Source organism: Gadus macrocephalus, chromosome 3 (assembly GCF_031168955.1).
Source record: "Gadus macrocephalus chromosome 3, ASM3116895v1".
Taxonomy (NCBI): Eukaryota; Metazoa; Chordata; class Actinopteri; order Gadiformes; family Gadidae; genus Gadus; species Gadus macrocephalus.
This window is the reverse complement of record NC_082384.1, coordinates 9,923,660-9,939,657: the sequence shown is the minus strand read 5'-3', so window position 1 is coordinate 9,939,657 and position 15,998 is coordinate 9,923,660. Positions and strand designations below refer to the sequence as shown.

At 42.6% G+C, this 15,998-nt stretch overlaps 2 protein-coding genes across 2 annotated transcripts; one reads left to right on the top strand and one right to left on the bottom strand.

Moving 5' to 3' along the window:
• Positions 1-1,424: 1,424 nt before the first annotated feature.
• rps6 (ribosomal protein S6) lies at positions 1,425-4,869 on the bottom strand. Its single transcript, XM_060047193.1, has 6 exons — positions 4,723-4,869; positions 4,117-4,248; positions 3,190-3,400; positions 2,330-2,476; positions 1,874-2,031; positions 1,425-1,559 (listed from the first exon to the last, which is right to left on the bottom strand). The coding sequence occupies exons 1-6, from the start codon at positions 4,726-4,728 to the stop codon at positions 1,464-1,466; spliced, it is 750 nt and encodes a 249-aa protein (XP_059903176.1). The 5' UTR covers positions 4,729-4,869; the 3' UTR covers positions 1,425-1,463.
• A 294-nt stretch (positions 4,870-5,163) lies between these two features.
• Positions 5,164-15,893, top strand: acer2 (alkaline ceramidase 2). The gene is made up of 6 exons (XM_060047191.1): positions 5,164-5,504; positions 5,919-6,033; positions 6,850-6,991; positions 7,991-8,128; positions 13,077-13,214; positions 13,519-15,893. The coding sequence occupies exons 1-6, from the start codon at positions 5,391-5,393 to the stop codon at positions 13,703-13,705; spliced, it is 834 nt and encodes a 277-aa protein (XP_059903174.1). The 5' UTR covers positions 5,164-5,390; the 3' UTR covers positions 13,706-15,893.
• Positions 15,894-15,998: the final 105 nt, after the last annotated feature.

Genomic DNA, 15,998 nt, shown 5'->3' with positions numbered 1-15,998 from the left:
TCAAGTCATGCCACCATGATGCATCAGGATAGATCAGTCCTACAGCCTACCCAGTGGATTGTAGCAAATGTCGCTCATCTATCCTTCATATATCTGGGTACACGCCCACTTGTGATGTCACTATGAAAATCATAGTGCCAAACGGCTTGTGCCAGCTAATCACTCCCACACCTGGTGGCATGACATGTGGGTTTGTGGTTTAACCTGGTAGACTGATTCATGCTGCACCGTGAGGACAAGGATTGAAGCCGTTGATGGTTTCTATTGTGCTTTAAATACCCTTTGCTTAAGCAAATATACCCAATAAAGTTAGTGGCAAGCTTGATGACCTGTTTCGAACTCGATGGCGGCACCTATGGCTTACAAAAAACTGCCTCACGAGTTTAGATCCCTAAAATAGCCACTATGTAGGAAATAGACCTCCAAACATTTAATAAGAATTATGTATTCAGGGCAGGCAATTGGGTCCCAAAAGGTTAGGGCTAGTCTCCGGTGAATGATCGAGATCCTTCAGCCACCTGCTCAGAGCTTAGGTCTTCTAAAGCCCCCAGGCAAGAAGGTAGCCAGTTACTGAAACATATGCAGATGTCTTCAAGGCGGGGTAGGATAGATCAACTATTCTGGATATCACACGTGTCCCTTTGCTTTTTCAAATAAGTTACATTTGGCCTTGTTTGAAGAATACTATACATTCTTCATTTACACAAACTTAAGTTTAATAAGTTAATCTTGATCACATTAATGATTGCAAGACCATTAGTTAAATGTTGGTTAATGTTTATTTCCCCATTAACGATAAGTTAATTTTTCCAAATAAACGTCTATGGGTTGGCTGCATTAGTGGTCAAACTGAGCCCCTATGGTAGGGGCCCTGACCATGGACTACTCTATTTAATATTAGTATATGCTACACGTTAACCTAAGTTGACAAAATTTGATTGGTTCGCTATCTCAGGATATTGGGAAATATCTAATGATTGAGATCTCACTCGTATGTTGCGTGATGGTAGTCTTTGCGTTAATAAAAAACAAATCCTGGCAAAGTGTTATCCTATTTATTTTTGGCGTGTTCACATGTAGTATGCACTAAAACCTCACCTCAGGCTCTGTGAATATTGGGGAGACTATTCCCCACAAGTGACTTTGCCAAATAATTGTTCCCAAACCAGGGAATTTAGTTTCCCCACAAAGTGATGGTAGGGCTTTATAACAACACTTCCATCTCTTTTGTAGGTACAAAGGGAAATTATTCTTGCTGGTGACAAGGCAGGCACACTTGAAATGTTTTGGTCGTACTTTAAATGTTTTGAATCCGTCATGCAAAGAATGCCCTTTCGCTTCAAAACGACAAGATTCCTAGAAGTGCCTTTCAAAAACCAAGTATTTGTTATGATGTCAACCTGAACTGAAGACAACACAAACGATTTCAGCAAAAAATGTTTTTTATTTTATTTTTCCATAGTTTACTTTTGGCTGGACTCAGATTTGGATGTAGAGGCCCTAAGGGAGGAAAGGCGACGTCTCTTGGCGATCTGTTCCTGGCGTTTGTCCTTAGCCTCCTGTTGGTGGAACACAAGGAACACAAACAGGAAATTAGTAAAAATTAGGTAGACAGCTGGTTGAGGTAAAAGTGGTCTTTAAAAAAAACGTGTAGTACGCTGATGTGGCAGGGAACAGCCACATCACCACTTTAATACTTGAGCCTAACCTTTACGCATGGCATAAAAAAAAGTGACAAATTCTAAGACTTTCAGCCAAAAGAAAATGTAAATCCCGAATGCCATTCAAAAGAGAAGCCACGCTTCGGGACACCTCTGGGGTACCAGCAGAGATACTAAGTTCAACATGTGAAGTGAGGAGGTGAGGCTCGTACCTTCATCCTCTTGGCCAGCAGCTTGGCGTACTCGGACGCCTCCTCCTTGTTCTTCAGGGTGCGCTGCCTCTTCAGGGCGATGCGGCGGCGCTTGTGCTGCAGCACGCGGGGGGTCACCAGCCTCTGGATCTTGGGGGCCTTGGATCTGGGCTTCTTGCCTGGACAGAGACAAGTAGAAATGGTTAGCATACTATCATATTGGACTTCCCATTTCCGTTAACATAACTTTTTTTTATAACGCTAAACAATTATATGAAGTATGGAGTGACGATGGGTTAGGACACAGGTGATGGGATGGCAGTGTGGAGATACTGGGCTGTGCGTTGACTGCAAAGGACCTCATAAATGCATGCAAGAGCAACAAAGCACATATTAGGATGCAATACCAATGGTACACTTGAAACCTGCCTATACATCTGAAAAGATTCAATGTCAGGAGGCAAAACGAATGCTCACCTTCTTTAGTCACAGGTCTCCTGACAACATACTTTCTGACATCATCCTCCTTGGACAGGTTGAAGAGCTTGCGGATCTTGCTGGCTCTCTTGGGTCCCAGGCGGCGAGGGACGGTGCTGTCGGTCAGGCCGGGAATTTCCTTCTCGCCTGCAGCCAGGGAGATGAGCAGGTGTTAGACAACAGTGATGGGCACAAAAAACAATGTATAGAAAGTATTACAATAGACGTGCACCAAGTGAGAAAGCAGCACAGTTTAACCAGACATGAATGGTCCGGTCGTATTTGAATGAGCAGCTCTGCAGTTACTTTAGCAACTTATGTCCCCCCTTAATGACTATGGTAGAGTCAGAAAGGGTCTACTGGAGTGCCACCAACAATGAATGAGTTGAATGAGGGAGATGCATCAAGTTTCGGCAACACATTGAATGAGATTAAAACCCCCAATAGAACTTTGACTCTTGGGCAGATAGGTACAACCTCAATGATAACCTGATTCTACCCGAGCAACGGACCAGACATCATAGTGGAATTGAGCCCTAAAATCTATTATTAATGAATGGAAGGTATTACAGCACCATACTGAGAAAATGTTAACAGAAAACTCACTGTCAGGCCCCAGCATAGTTTGACATTTAATGCCAGAACCCAAAAAGGTTCACTGTCACCTATTCAGCCACTTTACAGGGCAAAATAAACAAGATCCAACAAGTAAAACTTACTTTATCGCGTTCCCAAATCCCATTCACTCTAGGTTGCACATGCGTGATCGCAACACTGCACAACATAAAGGCTATGTAGCTAAATAACGATTGAAAGCACCAATAGTTGCACAAGTACAACGTCACAAGTCGGCTACGCACCCTTCTTGATGATGACCAAGCTGAGGACGCTGAGGTTGGCATCCACAATGCAGCCACGGACAGACTTGCGTTTGCGCTCGCCGGTCCTGCGGGGGCGGTAGCAGGAGTGCCCCTTGCTGAGCAGCAGACGCACGCGACCGTGGGTCAGCACACCCTGCTTCATGGGGAAGCCCTGCTTGTCGTTACCGCCACTGATGCGCACCATGTAACCCTGGGGAATGGACAGGAGGGAAAGGTTAGTTACCTACTATTGGATCTATACAGACTAGAACTGATAAGAGTTGACTTCCAAGTGATGCCAACCACCACCCCACCCAAATACACCCCACTATCCCATCTCCATGCATCCTTAGTGTTGCGAACACTGGTTTAGGGTTAGAATACAGTATGAGAGAGCAGCACAGGTTAACCAGCCATGGACAGGTCTGGTCGTATTTGATTGGGCAGCTCTGCAGTTACTATGGCAACTTATGTCCCCCCTTAATGACTATGGTATAGTCAGAAAGGGTCTACTGGAGTGCCAAAAACAAATGGTTTAGGTTGAAGCCGAAACAGCCAAGCACTTACTTACAAAGCCCAGTTGTACGTGTTAAAAGGGTAGTATGTATAGAACTACATGGAGGACTAATAGATGCCAATTGAACCTATATATGCCGGTCATAAAATTAATGGCAGAAGAGGTTAGAACCGCGAATAACGTAACCATAGAAAGAAACATGGGCTAGCATATTTGAGGACTATTAAGAGTCACCTCCTGAGCTATTTTGCTCAAAAGAAACGACCAACCGTCATGCATACAATGTTGAGTAGTGCATACAATGCCAAAGCTAAAATGTAACGCAGCGGTGGTTTAGCATGGGGCTATTACCGACCTGTTTAGTTTAAGCTAACAGCGCTTTAAATCCAACAATAAATAAAGAGGTTTACCTTCCACTCATCTCCCAGGGGGTCTGCAGGCACTTCAGTAGCCATACGCTTCTCGTAGAAGGTACGCAGCTTACGCTCATCGTCAACTTCGATCAGCTTCTGGCAGCCAGTAGCGGGGAATGAGATGTTGAGCTGCAAAGGAAAGAACACATCGGGATTTTAGTGTCTGTTGGGGACAGAAGGAATTATATTCACGGTTCGGTGTAGCCACGTCAACGGCTGTGTGCAAACGTGAGGAAACACGTTAACATAGCAGTCAATGGGAAACGGCGGTTTATACAATTTGACCGGTTTTTGGAAACGTCTATAATCATCAGTCTTTAAAAAACGAATACAGGAAACGTGTGTAGCCCTAAATGTATAAGTTATAGGTTTGTTTAATTAAACTGAAGGTTTAGCACATTCTCGACAGTGGGCCGCCATGTTTGGTAGACCTTAGCCACCACTAGCCACTAAGACAATCAATGTGCATCTTCAACAGAAAAACAGTTTATCACGAAACATGATATACGAATGTAAAGAATAGAGACTTGTGCTTGATTATTTATGACAATTTTTTGAAAAAACGATTTCAAAAGCTGCTACAATTCCAAGCAATCTTCGTACCTTCATCTTGTTTAGCCCACCCTACGATGGTCCGCCACGGGAAAGAGACCGGATGTCCGCCTCGTTGTCTCACATAGGCTCGAGGTAGTATCGCGAGAGCACGGATCAGGCGTTAAATTGAAACGTTTAGCACGGTATAACAATTATACAAAACATTATGAGACATAATGCGCCATAGTATATCCATTACAAATTTAATTTAATAGTTTGAGAATAATAAAAATAAAAATAAAGTTGGAGTCCAATCAACACCATCATTTAATTTAACCCACCAAATATAGCCTTATTGTCTTCATTTCCCAAAATGGGAAGGCTGATCAGCTACTTTACCTAAGACATCGATTACCCGCAAAAATAACTGAACTTGGAACAAAAACATTACTTTTAACCGTAGGCTTACTGCGCTTGCGCATTCCTAGGGGTGAAGAGCAGCTCTGGTGAAGAGTAGCGGAGGCTGGCTGTCATTGCTGAAGATAAACGTCACGACGCGGTTGCTCTAGCAAGGACCGTGGTATAAAATGCACGCCTACGTCGATTTATTTTTTATGTCACGCGTCTGGATGTTTATCAAACACTGCATCCGGCGCACATGATTCCGGGATTGCGTTTTCACCGCTGATATTCACTCGGTACCGCGGACACCCGTCTGCGCTGTCCCCTACAGCAACATGTCCAGCGTTAATCTCATTTTTTGGGACCAGTTGCAAGCCGGTAGTTCGGACGTGGACTGGTGTGAAGGCAATTACCTTATTTATCCAAGCATTGCGGAATTTTACAACACGGTTCGTATTACTAACTTGTTGTCCTTCTCTCTGCACTTCGCTGTGACTTTTGGTTGTTGTTTTGTTTTGCACAATCTTTGTTTCTTTAGTATGTTCGATAATTATGATTGGAAACTATGTATGCTATCGGCGGATTGTTTTTCTTTCCACTGCATGGCGTTTTAAAGTTGTGTTATGCTACAAATGCAGATTTCTAGGATAGTACGCAGCATAAGTTGTCCTTTATGCGACTCTAAGCAGCTGGGATGTTTTCTCTTGAGTTCAAGTTGCACTCCCTTGATTTGTTTTTCTCGCCTCCTTTTGTCTATGTTGAAATCGGCAAAGAAGGCTCATCCTTTTTGCTGTTTTGGCATATTAATAAATATATATCTGTTTGAACGTTTTGCTCACTTTTTTTTTCTTTTGCCATTTCAGATCAGCAACATATTGTTTTTTGTTTTGCCGCCTTTATTAATGTGCTTATTCCGCCAATACGCAACCCATTTCAACAGTGGGATATATCTAATATGGAGTCTTCTAGTGGTTGTTGGTAAGTTTACTGGCATATCGTGTGTGTGTGTGTGTGTGTGTGTGTGTGTGTGTGTGTGTGTGTGTGTGTGTGTGTGTGTGTGTGTGTGTGTGTGTGTGTGTGTGTGTGTGTGTGTGTGTGTGTGTGTGTGTGTGTGTGTGTGTGTGTGTTTCCATTCCAAGTGATAATATTGAGGCTGAACTGTGAGTAAACTTTATCAGGCTGAGCAGGGCCATGTGTCTCAGATCAGCAGGACACCACCATGACAATTCCTTTTAAACAACACAATCTCCTGTAATCATAAGAAAACAGTTCTCACTGATAACAATAAGTCTGTCAGCCTTTTGATAAAAACATGAGGCACAGAAAACCTCATTATGCCATGAAACCGTTATGTCGTCAATCCAAATTCAAGTGAACAATTATAATAATATTTCAATATTTAAGTAAATTACAGTACACAAGCGGATCAGAATCGCATGAGGTTTGCATTCAGTCTGACAAGTGTAATTTTTTGTCTTTGCATACTGTCAATGCAGTGAAGCACTTTGCATGGCCATTTTGTTAGTCATAGTTTTCTTGAGAGCACTACTTCTGTATACTCATTCATTTGTATAGCTTATGTCAAAGCATGCCGTTCAAATAACCCTTTTATTCATTTATAGCCATTTCTTTGATAGGCTGATATTTTTGTGATAGGCTGAGTAGATGTGTCAACTCAGGCTATCACAGTTGATCTGTGTCTATACCGCTTTTTGGGCTCATTAATTATTATTTATTTAAAAATCTTGTGTCTAAGACATGTATTTGTAATGCGTGCTGTTCTGTTGTGCCCAGGGATCGGTTCCACATACTTCCACGCCACTCTGAGCTTTCTGGGCCAGATGCTGGATGAGCTGGCCATTCTGTGGGTGCTGATGTGTGCCATAGCAATGTGGTTCCCCAAGCGATACCTCCCCAGGATGTTTAGGAAGGACCGGTAAGTGTCAGGACAGGACTCTGCTCAACAACTTCTGGAGCTACCTCGGGTTGTACCCCCTGCTCCGGTGGTGTTGACATTAAGCTACTCTATAGTGTGAGACGGGATGCTGTATATTGTGCATCTTGTGGTTGGACAACCTTCCCATTTTGGCATAGACAATCTATACAGTAGCCCTCTTTTTTGATCGCAAATGCTGACAATTTAATGTTGCCTTTGTCAGGCACTAGAAACGACTGTTGTCTTTCAGCTGCAACAGTAGCCTACGCTTTCCTTGTAAAGATCAGCTGCTCTGGGATCTTCTATGACTACTACCACTGCTACAAATACGACTGCTCCTCTTATGCTTCTACTGCTAATACTAGTACTACCCCTAGCACTCCTACTATTACTTCTGCCCCAACTTCTTGAGTTCTCTGTAGTATGCTGTTGGTAAATGTCAGGGATTCAGTGGTATTACAGTCCAGTTTAATTATAGATCTGGTAAAAATAGTGACAGCTGTTCATTAAAACTGCAGCACATGTCTTTACTTCTCTTTCCATTGTAATTGAGCCAGCAATACTGTTTCCTCTCCGCAGCCTTATATAAAAATACTTGTACTTGTAATGTGCTTAGAATTTGATTTGAGTTTTAAGTGTAGTCAAGTGCATAATAGGAGATAGTGCGCCTCACAATAAAGTAAGTAAAATGTCTAAAATCAAGATTTTGGGTCAAGTTTCTACTCAAATGAGTGACCCGAATGTCGTTATGAACGTTTATCATATATTCAAATGTATGCAAATTGCCAGCTGAGGTTGAACATTTTCATCATTTTAATGTCCAACACGAGATGGTCAGATGCAAGGTTAAGGCCTTGTGAGGTCACAAATGTCCTCATAAACCTTGAACTTGGTGGTCCTGTTTATGGGGGTCACGCACACAAACACACACACGCGCGCACGAACACACACACACACACACACACACACTTGAACAATGGCTCTCTCTCCTCTCTTCAGGACGAGGTTCAAGGTGGTGGTTGGCATCTTGTCGGGCATCACCACTGGGCTGGCCTTCGTAAAGCCCGTGGTCAACGCCCTGTCCCTGATGACTCTGGGCATCCCTTGCACTGTGCTGCTCATCACCGAGCTAAGGAGGTCAGTTCAGTCACGTCACCAAATCCTCCCCCATCAGCCTCGGTTTGTCTAGGAGTCATTTGGATGAGTTTTAAATATGTCATAAGCCAATACTTTACATACTTTACAGTACTGCCCCGAAATGATTATTGCTATGATTTTTAATCTTTTGTCAACACTTTTCTGTAAGTAAGGCAGGGCTTAGGGTGGAGGCAGGAGAATCCCTGAGCAGTGTCAAATGTTTAGACGCATGAGCAAATTTATGTTATTAATGTGTTTTCTTTATCGTGGCTTCTTTTGTTTGGTTTCCTTCGTGCGTGTCTTTATCGCAAATGACGTTTGCGGTGTTGAGTCATAGCAATTTTGCATACAAGACAAACCTTGGTCACACATCCCTACCTACAGCAGACTTTACTTTACTTTACTTTACTTCTGGCACTCAACCATACAGCAAGATAACATGGTGTGGATAGTTGGTGTGGCCTAGCAGTCGTATTTGTTCCGGTGGCTGGTTTCTTTGGCCTACAGTAGACAGCCGGCAACAGATAGCCGGAGTGATAAAGGTCTCCATTTGTACTTCTATTTGCAGGAAGCTATTTTAAGAGTAAGCTATGGGACGGTTCACCTCCCTGAATGACATCTTTGGTCTATAATGAGGCGGATCAACTCTTGTTGTCACCTGCCCGCACACACGGACGCACAATTACAGACTAAAAATGGGTCTATATTCTTGGTGTATCTATTCTTCAAGACCTAAATGACAGGGCTAATCCCAGCTGTTGCGGTCAGCTATGGTCATTTAAAGAGACAATAGAGGCCCGCAGGAGAACCGAAGGGGCGGGACTTCCTCCTCTAACGGTGGCGACACTCGTGTTGAAAGGTGGCCTGGGTTCAAGGCTGTGTAAGTGGCCTAGTGTTTACCCTCTCCGGGGGCAATGCACTTTTGGTCCTGTACTCCCTATCCTGCAGGAAGCTATGATGTAAAAATAATGTTATTCAGCACTAAACAACACTCGGTGTGTGTGTGTGTGTGTGTGTGTGTGTGTGTGTGTGTGTGTGTGTGTGTGTGTGTGTGTGTGTGTGTGTGTGTGTGTGTGTGTGTGTGTGTGTGTGTGTGTGTGTGTGTGTGTGTGTGTGTGTGTGTGTGTGGTTTCTTCTTCCGGTTTCCCACATTCCTAAGTTTTCCTGGAAGTGCTGTCGGTTTCGTGAGTCCATTGTTCACCTTTCTGCCGTCCTCAGCTAGAGACACAGCCTGTGAGGCTCCGACTGTTGGCTCAGACTGTTGTTCCTCTGTAGGGAGGGTTACTGGCGAACCCAGTCAGAGTGCCGGTGCCCTTTAGTTAACGCATTAGAGGAACTCCCACCCTGGGGTGTCACTCTAGTTCACCAGAGCCTGGGGCACAACTTGTTCTTACTTGGGTTTGGAGGACAGAAGATTGAATGCCAAGTTAAAATAATAATTGGGGTATAGAAGACAAAAAAAAAAAGTACATTAAAGGGAAAATCTTGATGATTTCCGTTTTGATCTCTTCAACGTCACGCCACCTCAAGAAATGTCAGTCCCCGTTACGCACACACAAGTGAGTTGAAGAAGGAATTTGTTGCGGTGGCTCCAACAAACCCTTTCTGGAGGAACCACCAATGCTGTGTGATGGAAACCGAGCACTAAATCTGCAGTGCTCGTGTTTTTATCGCATGGCAGGAATGTCGCCACCGAAACTCAGTTCTGCAAAGGCTTTTATCAGTGGTCCATGGGCTCAATCACCGTTGTGTAACCTCATGCTATATATTTACTGACTCGACTGACATATATTTCATGCACATCTTTAGATCTTTGATATCGCAGATTTAATATTGTGGCTATTATTTTGCGTTTTGAGTTGGAAGTGATAAAGGCAGCTTTTGATGTTCATGGCCGATTAAGCAAAGCTTATTTGCAGAACAGTGTGTAGCAATGTCCTTGCGACACATCACCTAGGTGGCTTTTCTGTGCTCTTCCACAACACCCGACCCAGGGTGATGATGTTGAAAACGGGTTCATTGGAGCGTTTGAGGACAACGGTAAAGGTCCATGGAGATGGTGATCCAGGCTATAGGACGTCCTCCAGAGTGTGTGTGTGGGGACGGCTGGCTTATCCTGTGTGCATCGATGACTCCATGCACAACAAGTGTGCAGCCTCAGGGCGCACTCAGACTAGGCCATCTGTACCCCACGTTTTCCCCCTAAACTCTAGATCAGGGGTCGGCAACCCTAGGCACGCATGTCACCACTGGCACGGGGCAACATAATCATTGGCAGACTTATTTTATTATTATTTATTTTATTATTATTTATTTTATTATTATTATTATAAAATGTCAAACTCGCACTGCATGTTGAAAAGGTTGCTGACCCCCGGTCTAGATCGTTTGGCTAGTTTGAGCACGCCATCCGTACTCAAATACAGTTCAATTCCCTGGCCTGAGCCCACTTCGGAGAGGTGTGCTCAGGCCACGGTAAAGATGCTAATGAGCCGACACGCGCACACAAACGGATACGCAACATGAGCTGGATGACGTATAGTCCATGCGACCCTTCTACCCCTATTGTTTATTAAACAATAAACTTGGCGGCAAGCGGTTCACGTTGGGGCGATAGCGAAGTTGAGTGTTTGACCAAAAATCCCCCGTTCGTCACGGCGCAGGCTTTCTTGGTTCACTGGAGAAGGCGGGGAGTCTCTTTAGAACAATTTGCATACTCCCAAATGTTTTTATTTTTTTATGAATGAATTAAAATAAGTTCACGTCTGAGTGTAGGCTACAAACGCGATTTAACTTTTTACAAGTGCAAAAAAATTGTACTTAAGTACGCTACAGGGCAACTATGCGCTCAGTGTAGTGATGACATATCAAAATAAAATGATTGCAGCAATTTGCTTATTAATTATCATTCATCTTTTACGTGTGGAATGCAAGCATCCCCATTGTTCTCCAATCAAGATGTATGACAAGATTGTGTTTCTGTACTGCTTTCCTGCACCCTTTCCCTGATGCCTTAATGCCTCTCTCTCTCTCTCTCTCTCTCTCTCTCTCTCTCTGTCTCTGTCTCTGTCTCTGTCTCTGTCTCTGTCATGACTTACACATTTCAGTAGCATTGCACTTCCCACCCATCACACACATTGAGTAAATAGTTTCCTCTGCCGTTTCTCGTTATCTCAACCCTTCCACAGCCATGCCACACTAACCGCTCGCCAGCTGTTGTCGGTGGACAACATGTTGTCAGGTTGTGTAACGTTTACTGTCTCAATAGGCTTCACACGCAACATTTTATGCCACACAACCCTATCCCTGAGCCCTCTGAAGAGGAACTCCCCAAACCCCTGGGGGGGGGAGTATCCCTGAAGAGGAACACAGAAGATGGAGCCCTCTTACTAGGGAGGGTTAAAGGTGCACAATGTGCTGAATGGGCAGACACCTTATCATAGTAAAAACCTAAAACAAAGCAGAAGCAAAGGTTATGTTGGATAAAGTCGACTTGACTTTGGTTGTTAGTAGGGATGCACCGAAATGAAAATTCTTGGCCGCAACCAAAACCGAATATACTGAAACAACCGAATACCGAATGTGGCTTTTACTGTTTTTCATTCATTTTGCTTTAATTTTTCACCATTGCATAAACCAAACAATTAAATGTCCTTTCTAAATATTTTTGTCTTGCTTTTCAATAAAAAAAATCAATTACAAATTTGATACAAAATATTTATTTAATACTGAACGTTTTCTTACATTCCAGCAAACCTTACCAAGCATTTAAGAACAATGTACCTTTAAATAAATGAGTAAAACATATATATATATATTTTTTTTTTATCAAAAATAAAAATGTTCGGTGTATTACGTTCGGCCTTTTTACTCCTTCGGCTGAAACCTAACATTATGTTTTGGGCCATTTTCGGCCGAACATTTTCGGTGGCCGAATATTCGCTGCATCCCTAGTTGTTAATGCTATTCTCCTCCTATACAGACCCTGGACATCCGTTGGTAGGTTAGAGTTGATTAAAAAACAAACTGACTTGGCTCTGCTCAGCCAGAGTGACTCCTTAGTTTTATAATAGCAAATACCAAACTCCTTGATTTGGTTCCTCCTCTTTCCTGTGTGTTTGTTGGCTAACTGACCAGCGGCCCTGTAATGTCACCGTGTGTTGTTGTCCAAGACAACAGGAGCATAAAAACATGTCTCGAACCCAAAGTTCAGAGAGCAACGGAGCGGAAACTCTCAATGCAATGTTATTTAAAAATAGCCGTCCTCTATCTTTGATTCACACCAAGCATCTGCCACGGCCTCGGTTGGACCGGGGTGTCTTACACGTCTAAGAATAGCTGATCCTGATGGCCAGGAATGTCTGAGGGTGGGGAGGTTGCCGCGGTCAGACTGGACCAAAGCAGGCTGGGCGGACTCCAGACACAGGGCAGAACGTCAGGGCACTGAGGGTCAAGAGACTCCACACTTGTCCTCCATTGTCTGTGGTTCATTCTGTCAGGAGCTTTAAGGAGGCAGCAGGGAGACTAGACACTGGAAAAAAGCAACTTGTCACTTTGCACAAAAGCAGACTGTACAACTTTTCACAGAGTATCTTGTGTGTGTGTGTGTGTGTGTGTGTGTGTGTGTGTGTGTGTGTGTGTGTGTGTGTGTGTGTGTGTGTGTGTGTGTGTGTGTGTGTGTGTGTGTGTGTGTGTGTGTGTGTGTGTGTGTGTGTGTGTGTGTGTGTGTGTGTGTGATAGAGAAACTGTGGACAGACACTTGGATGCCTTAATATCCTATTTGGAGAAGTGACTTTCTATTAAGAGAACCATGCGTCTCTTGGCCAAGTGACCTGTGTAAAAAAAACAAACATGCAAAACCCATGATGTTTATGTGATATATACCTCGTCTCCCTGCAGGTATATTAATCAAATGTGTGTTCTTGGTCTGTGGTTGTGGTGCTGGCAGGTGTGAGAACCTGAGGGTCTTCAAGCTGGGCCTGGTCTCTGGGTTCTGGTGGGCCCTGGCGCTGCTGTGCTGGCTCAGTGACAGGATATTCTGTGACATGTGGTCGTCTGTCAACTTCCCCTACCTGCACTGCGCCTGGTGAGTTTCACGCAGCACAACAGCCAAGAGGAAATGCATGCCACAAAGCTTTAAGTACTGTGCTTAACTGTTGAAACATGGGGTAAAGAACAAGTGAACTTAATGAGGTTAAAAAATAGATAAAAGATGACCGAATACATTCATCTGAAACCTGGGAAGAAAGTGCTGTTTCTGTTTTTCAAGAAGTAAAATATGCCATATATACTCCATGGAGATACACATACAATGTCAATAAACAGGGGACAGTACACGGGGCTGGGACATTTGTCTCTCTGACAGGTTCTCTTATACCCTCCCTTTCCAGGCACATCCTGATCTGTCTGGCCTCCTATCTGGGGTGCGTTTGTTTCGCCTACTTTGATGTGGCCACCGAGGCGCCTGAGCGGGGGCCCGTCATCATGTTCTGGCCTAATGAGAGCTGGGCTTTCATAGGCGTCCCCTACGTCAGCTTCCTCTGCGTCCAAAGGAAGTCAGCCATCAAGGTGACATGAGCTGTGAACCCACAACAGGCAAATATTCACACGAAGCAAGTCCTCACAGGGCAAAAGTCCTCACAGTACACAAGTATTCACCCGAAGCAAGTTCTCACAGGACACAAGACCTCACAAGACCCAAGTCACAAGAAGCAAGTCTTCACAAACCCAAGTCCTAAAAAGACATCAGTCTTCTTGACCTGATAAAATGGAGTGAAGCGGCGGGCTGAAACAGGCGCAGGGAATTAGTTATGCACCATACACCCTTGAATATGATTGGATGTTGTAAGAGATATGTATATGGCCTGTACTAATGATTTAACCCCTAGGCCTGTTTTCCTTATTCTTTGTATGACAAACAGTACCATTAATGCAATCTGCTGCCAAAGCACAAGAGCTACACCAGGATCGTCCGTTGACAACATAAAAAGGTTTATCAGACCTGAGAAGTGCACACTGTGAGTTGAGGGCACGTATGGGAAATCATGTGTTCTGGTTAGAAATAGAAGAAGGTGAAATCAGGAGATAATTCAGGTCAATCTCCAGCATGGTATGAACCGCCATTTTGATATTCCTGTAGCATCCAATTGATGCACTTTAATGATTGTGGAATCCTGATCAGGTCAATTCTGACATAACATTGTATTGATTAACCCCCCCAAAAGTGTTACTTTGCTACTTCTGCAAATGTTTCTTTAATTATAGATCTATAGTTTTAACAGTATTTCAAGTCTATGATCAGAGGAGAATCATGATTCTTGTTTCCTTTTGTCTGTATTTGTGTGTGACTACAAGGGAACATTTCTGCTTTAAGAAAAAAATCATCAGGTCTGGTGCTTGTGTAGCTGCCGACTCACGCTTGATGAAATACTTGCTGGTAGTATTTCATGTTTATTTAAGATATATCTGTATATTCTATATTTTTGTCAAGGTTTGTATGTTCATTGTTGGTACATATTTTTTTTTTTTACAATGCTCCAAAACTAGCATTGTGAGTTGTAAAAAAAATACCAAACCAATTATTAGCTGTTCATAAGTTAGTCAGGGTATAACTGACTTTCGAGAAGATTTAATCAAGTTTTATTTCTGAACAATGTGGAGATGTTAATCATGCATGTATTAAAGTTTTCTAAGAACCATATTTATGCAATACTTTATAATGAAGGATTCCTTCATTAATACTAATTCTATATTTTTTAAGCATCCCACCTAGGTCACCTTCATGTTTGTATCTGCAACCATGGGTTTTGTAACAGGAGGGGCAAAATATCGTTAAACTAACCATCCAGGCAGGGGACTGACCCCCGCCAGACTTGAGTTGAATTCTCAGGAACAGGCCGAGATAGCTGAAGTACATTGGATTCTGGTTTAAGGTTCGCTGATTACTCAGCGCTTCTATGTGCCCGTCCGATTTAGATCCATGATGCGTGAGTTTGCCGTACAATGGAAGAATGTAGGATTACAAAAGTACAAAAACAATTCTCTGAAAGCAAATTTAAACACCAAAGGTTGTGTTATTGTTTAATCTCATACTTTTACAGAAGTGCATCTAGCTCAAAACTATGTGCATGTTTATCACTTTTAACTAGTTTTCTATTCATTTGTGTTAATTAATGGGAAGGAAACACATTTTCTGTAATCTTTCCTGATTTCCCCTTTATTAGTCAAGTTCTTATTTTTGTAAACAAAGGAACAATTAAAACTCCTACCTGCATGCTTTTTTGCAATATTTCACCACATTCTTTGTTGTACTACATGAATGTTATTATTTTAAGTAGAGTATGAATATAAACCTATGGAAAGTAAAGCATGTGTGTCAAATAATTTTGATAGATTATGTGTGAAATTATAGTGTTATTGTTGTGAGTTAAACTATAATTCAGGAATACCACACAGTAAAGGCCTACCTCATTGTTGTAGTGTACATTATTCCTGTATCTCATTCAAATATACCCGATACTTTTGAAAATAGGACATTGAGGAAAATATACAGGGTTTATTTACGTAGACTATCTTTCTTCCCCCGCTTCTAAGAATAGATCAAAGAGTCAACAGCGGTTACAATGGATTGGGTTATGTATTTGTATAGATTTTCCCTCTGTACCTGAAATAGGACTGAAATAAATATATATTTTGATAATGTTGATCAATATTTGTAACAAGACTATAGGAATATGTAATGCAATAAATTGAAATACTCAATATATTCTATTGTTTCCTTATCTCTGATAATAAATGCATAGCATTGAATTGCATTAATTTGAAACATTCACACTTTCACACACAACTTTTCCCCCACCTGTTCTTGCAT

Excerpts from the sequence above, each read along its gene's own strand:
- rps6 (XM_060047193.1), bottom strand. Across the intron at positions 3,401-4,116 it reads CCCTGGGAGATGAGTGGAAG|GGTTACATGGTGCGCATCAG; the intron begins GTAAACCTCTTT and ends TCCATTCCCCAG. Across the intron at positions 2,477-3,189 it reads CTTGGTCATCATCAAGAAGG|GCGAGAAGGAAATTCCCGGC; the intron begins GTGCGTAGCCGA and ends CCCTGGCTGCAG.
- acer2 (XM_060047191.1), top strand. The coding sequence starts at position 5,391 with ATGTCCAGCGTTAATCTCATTTTTTGGGACCAGTTGCAAGCCGGTAGT. Across the intron at positions 5,505-5,918 it reads TTGCGGAATTTTACAACACG|ATCAGCAACATATTGTTTTT; the intron begins GTTCGTATTACT and ends TTGCCATTTCAG. Across the intron at positions 13,215-13,518 it reads CCCTACCTGCACTGCGCCTG|GCACATCCTGATCTGTCTGG; the intron begins GTGAGTTTCACG and ends CTCCCTTTCCAG.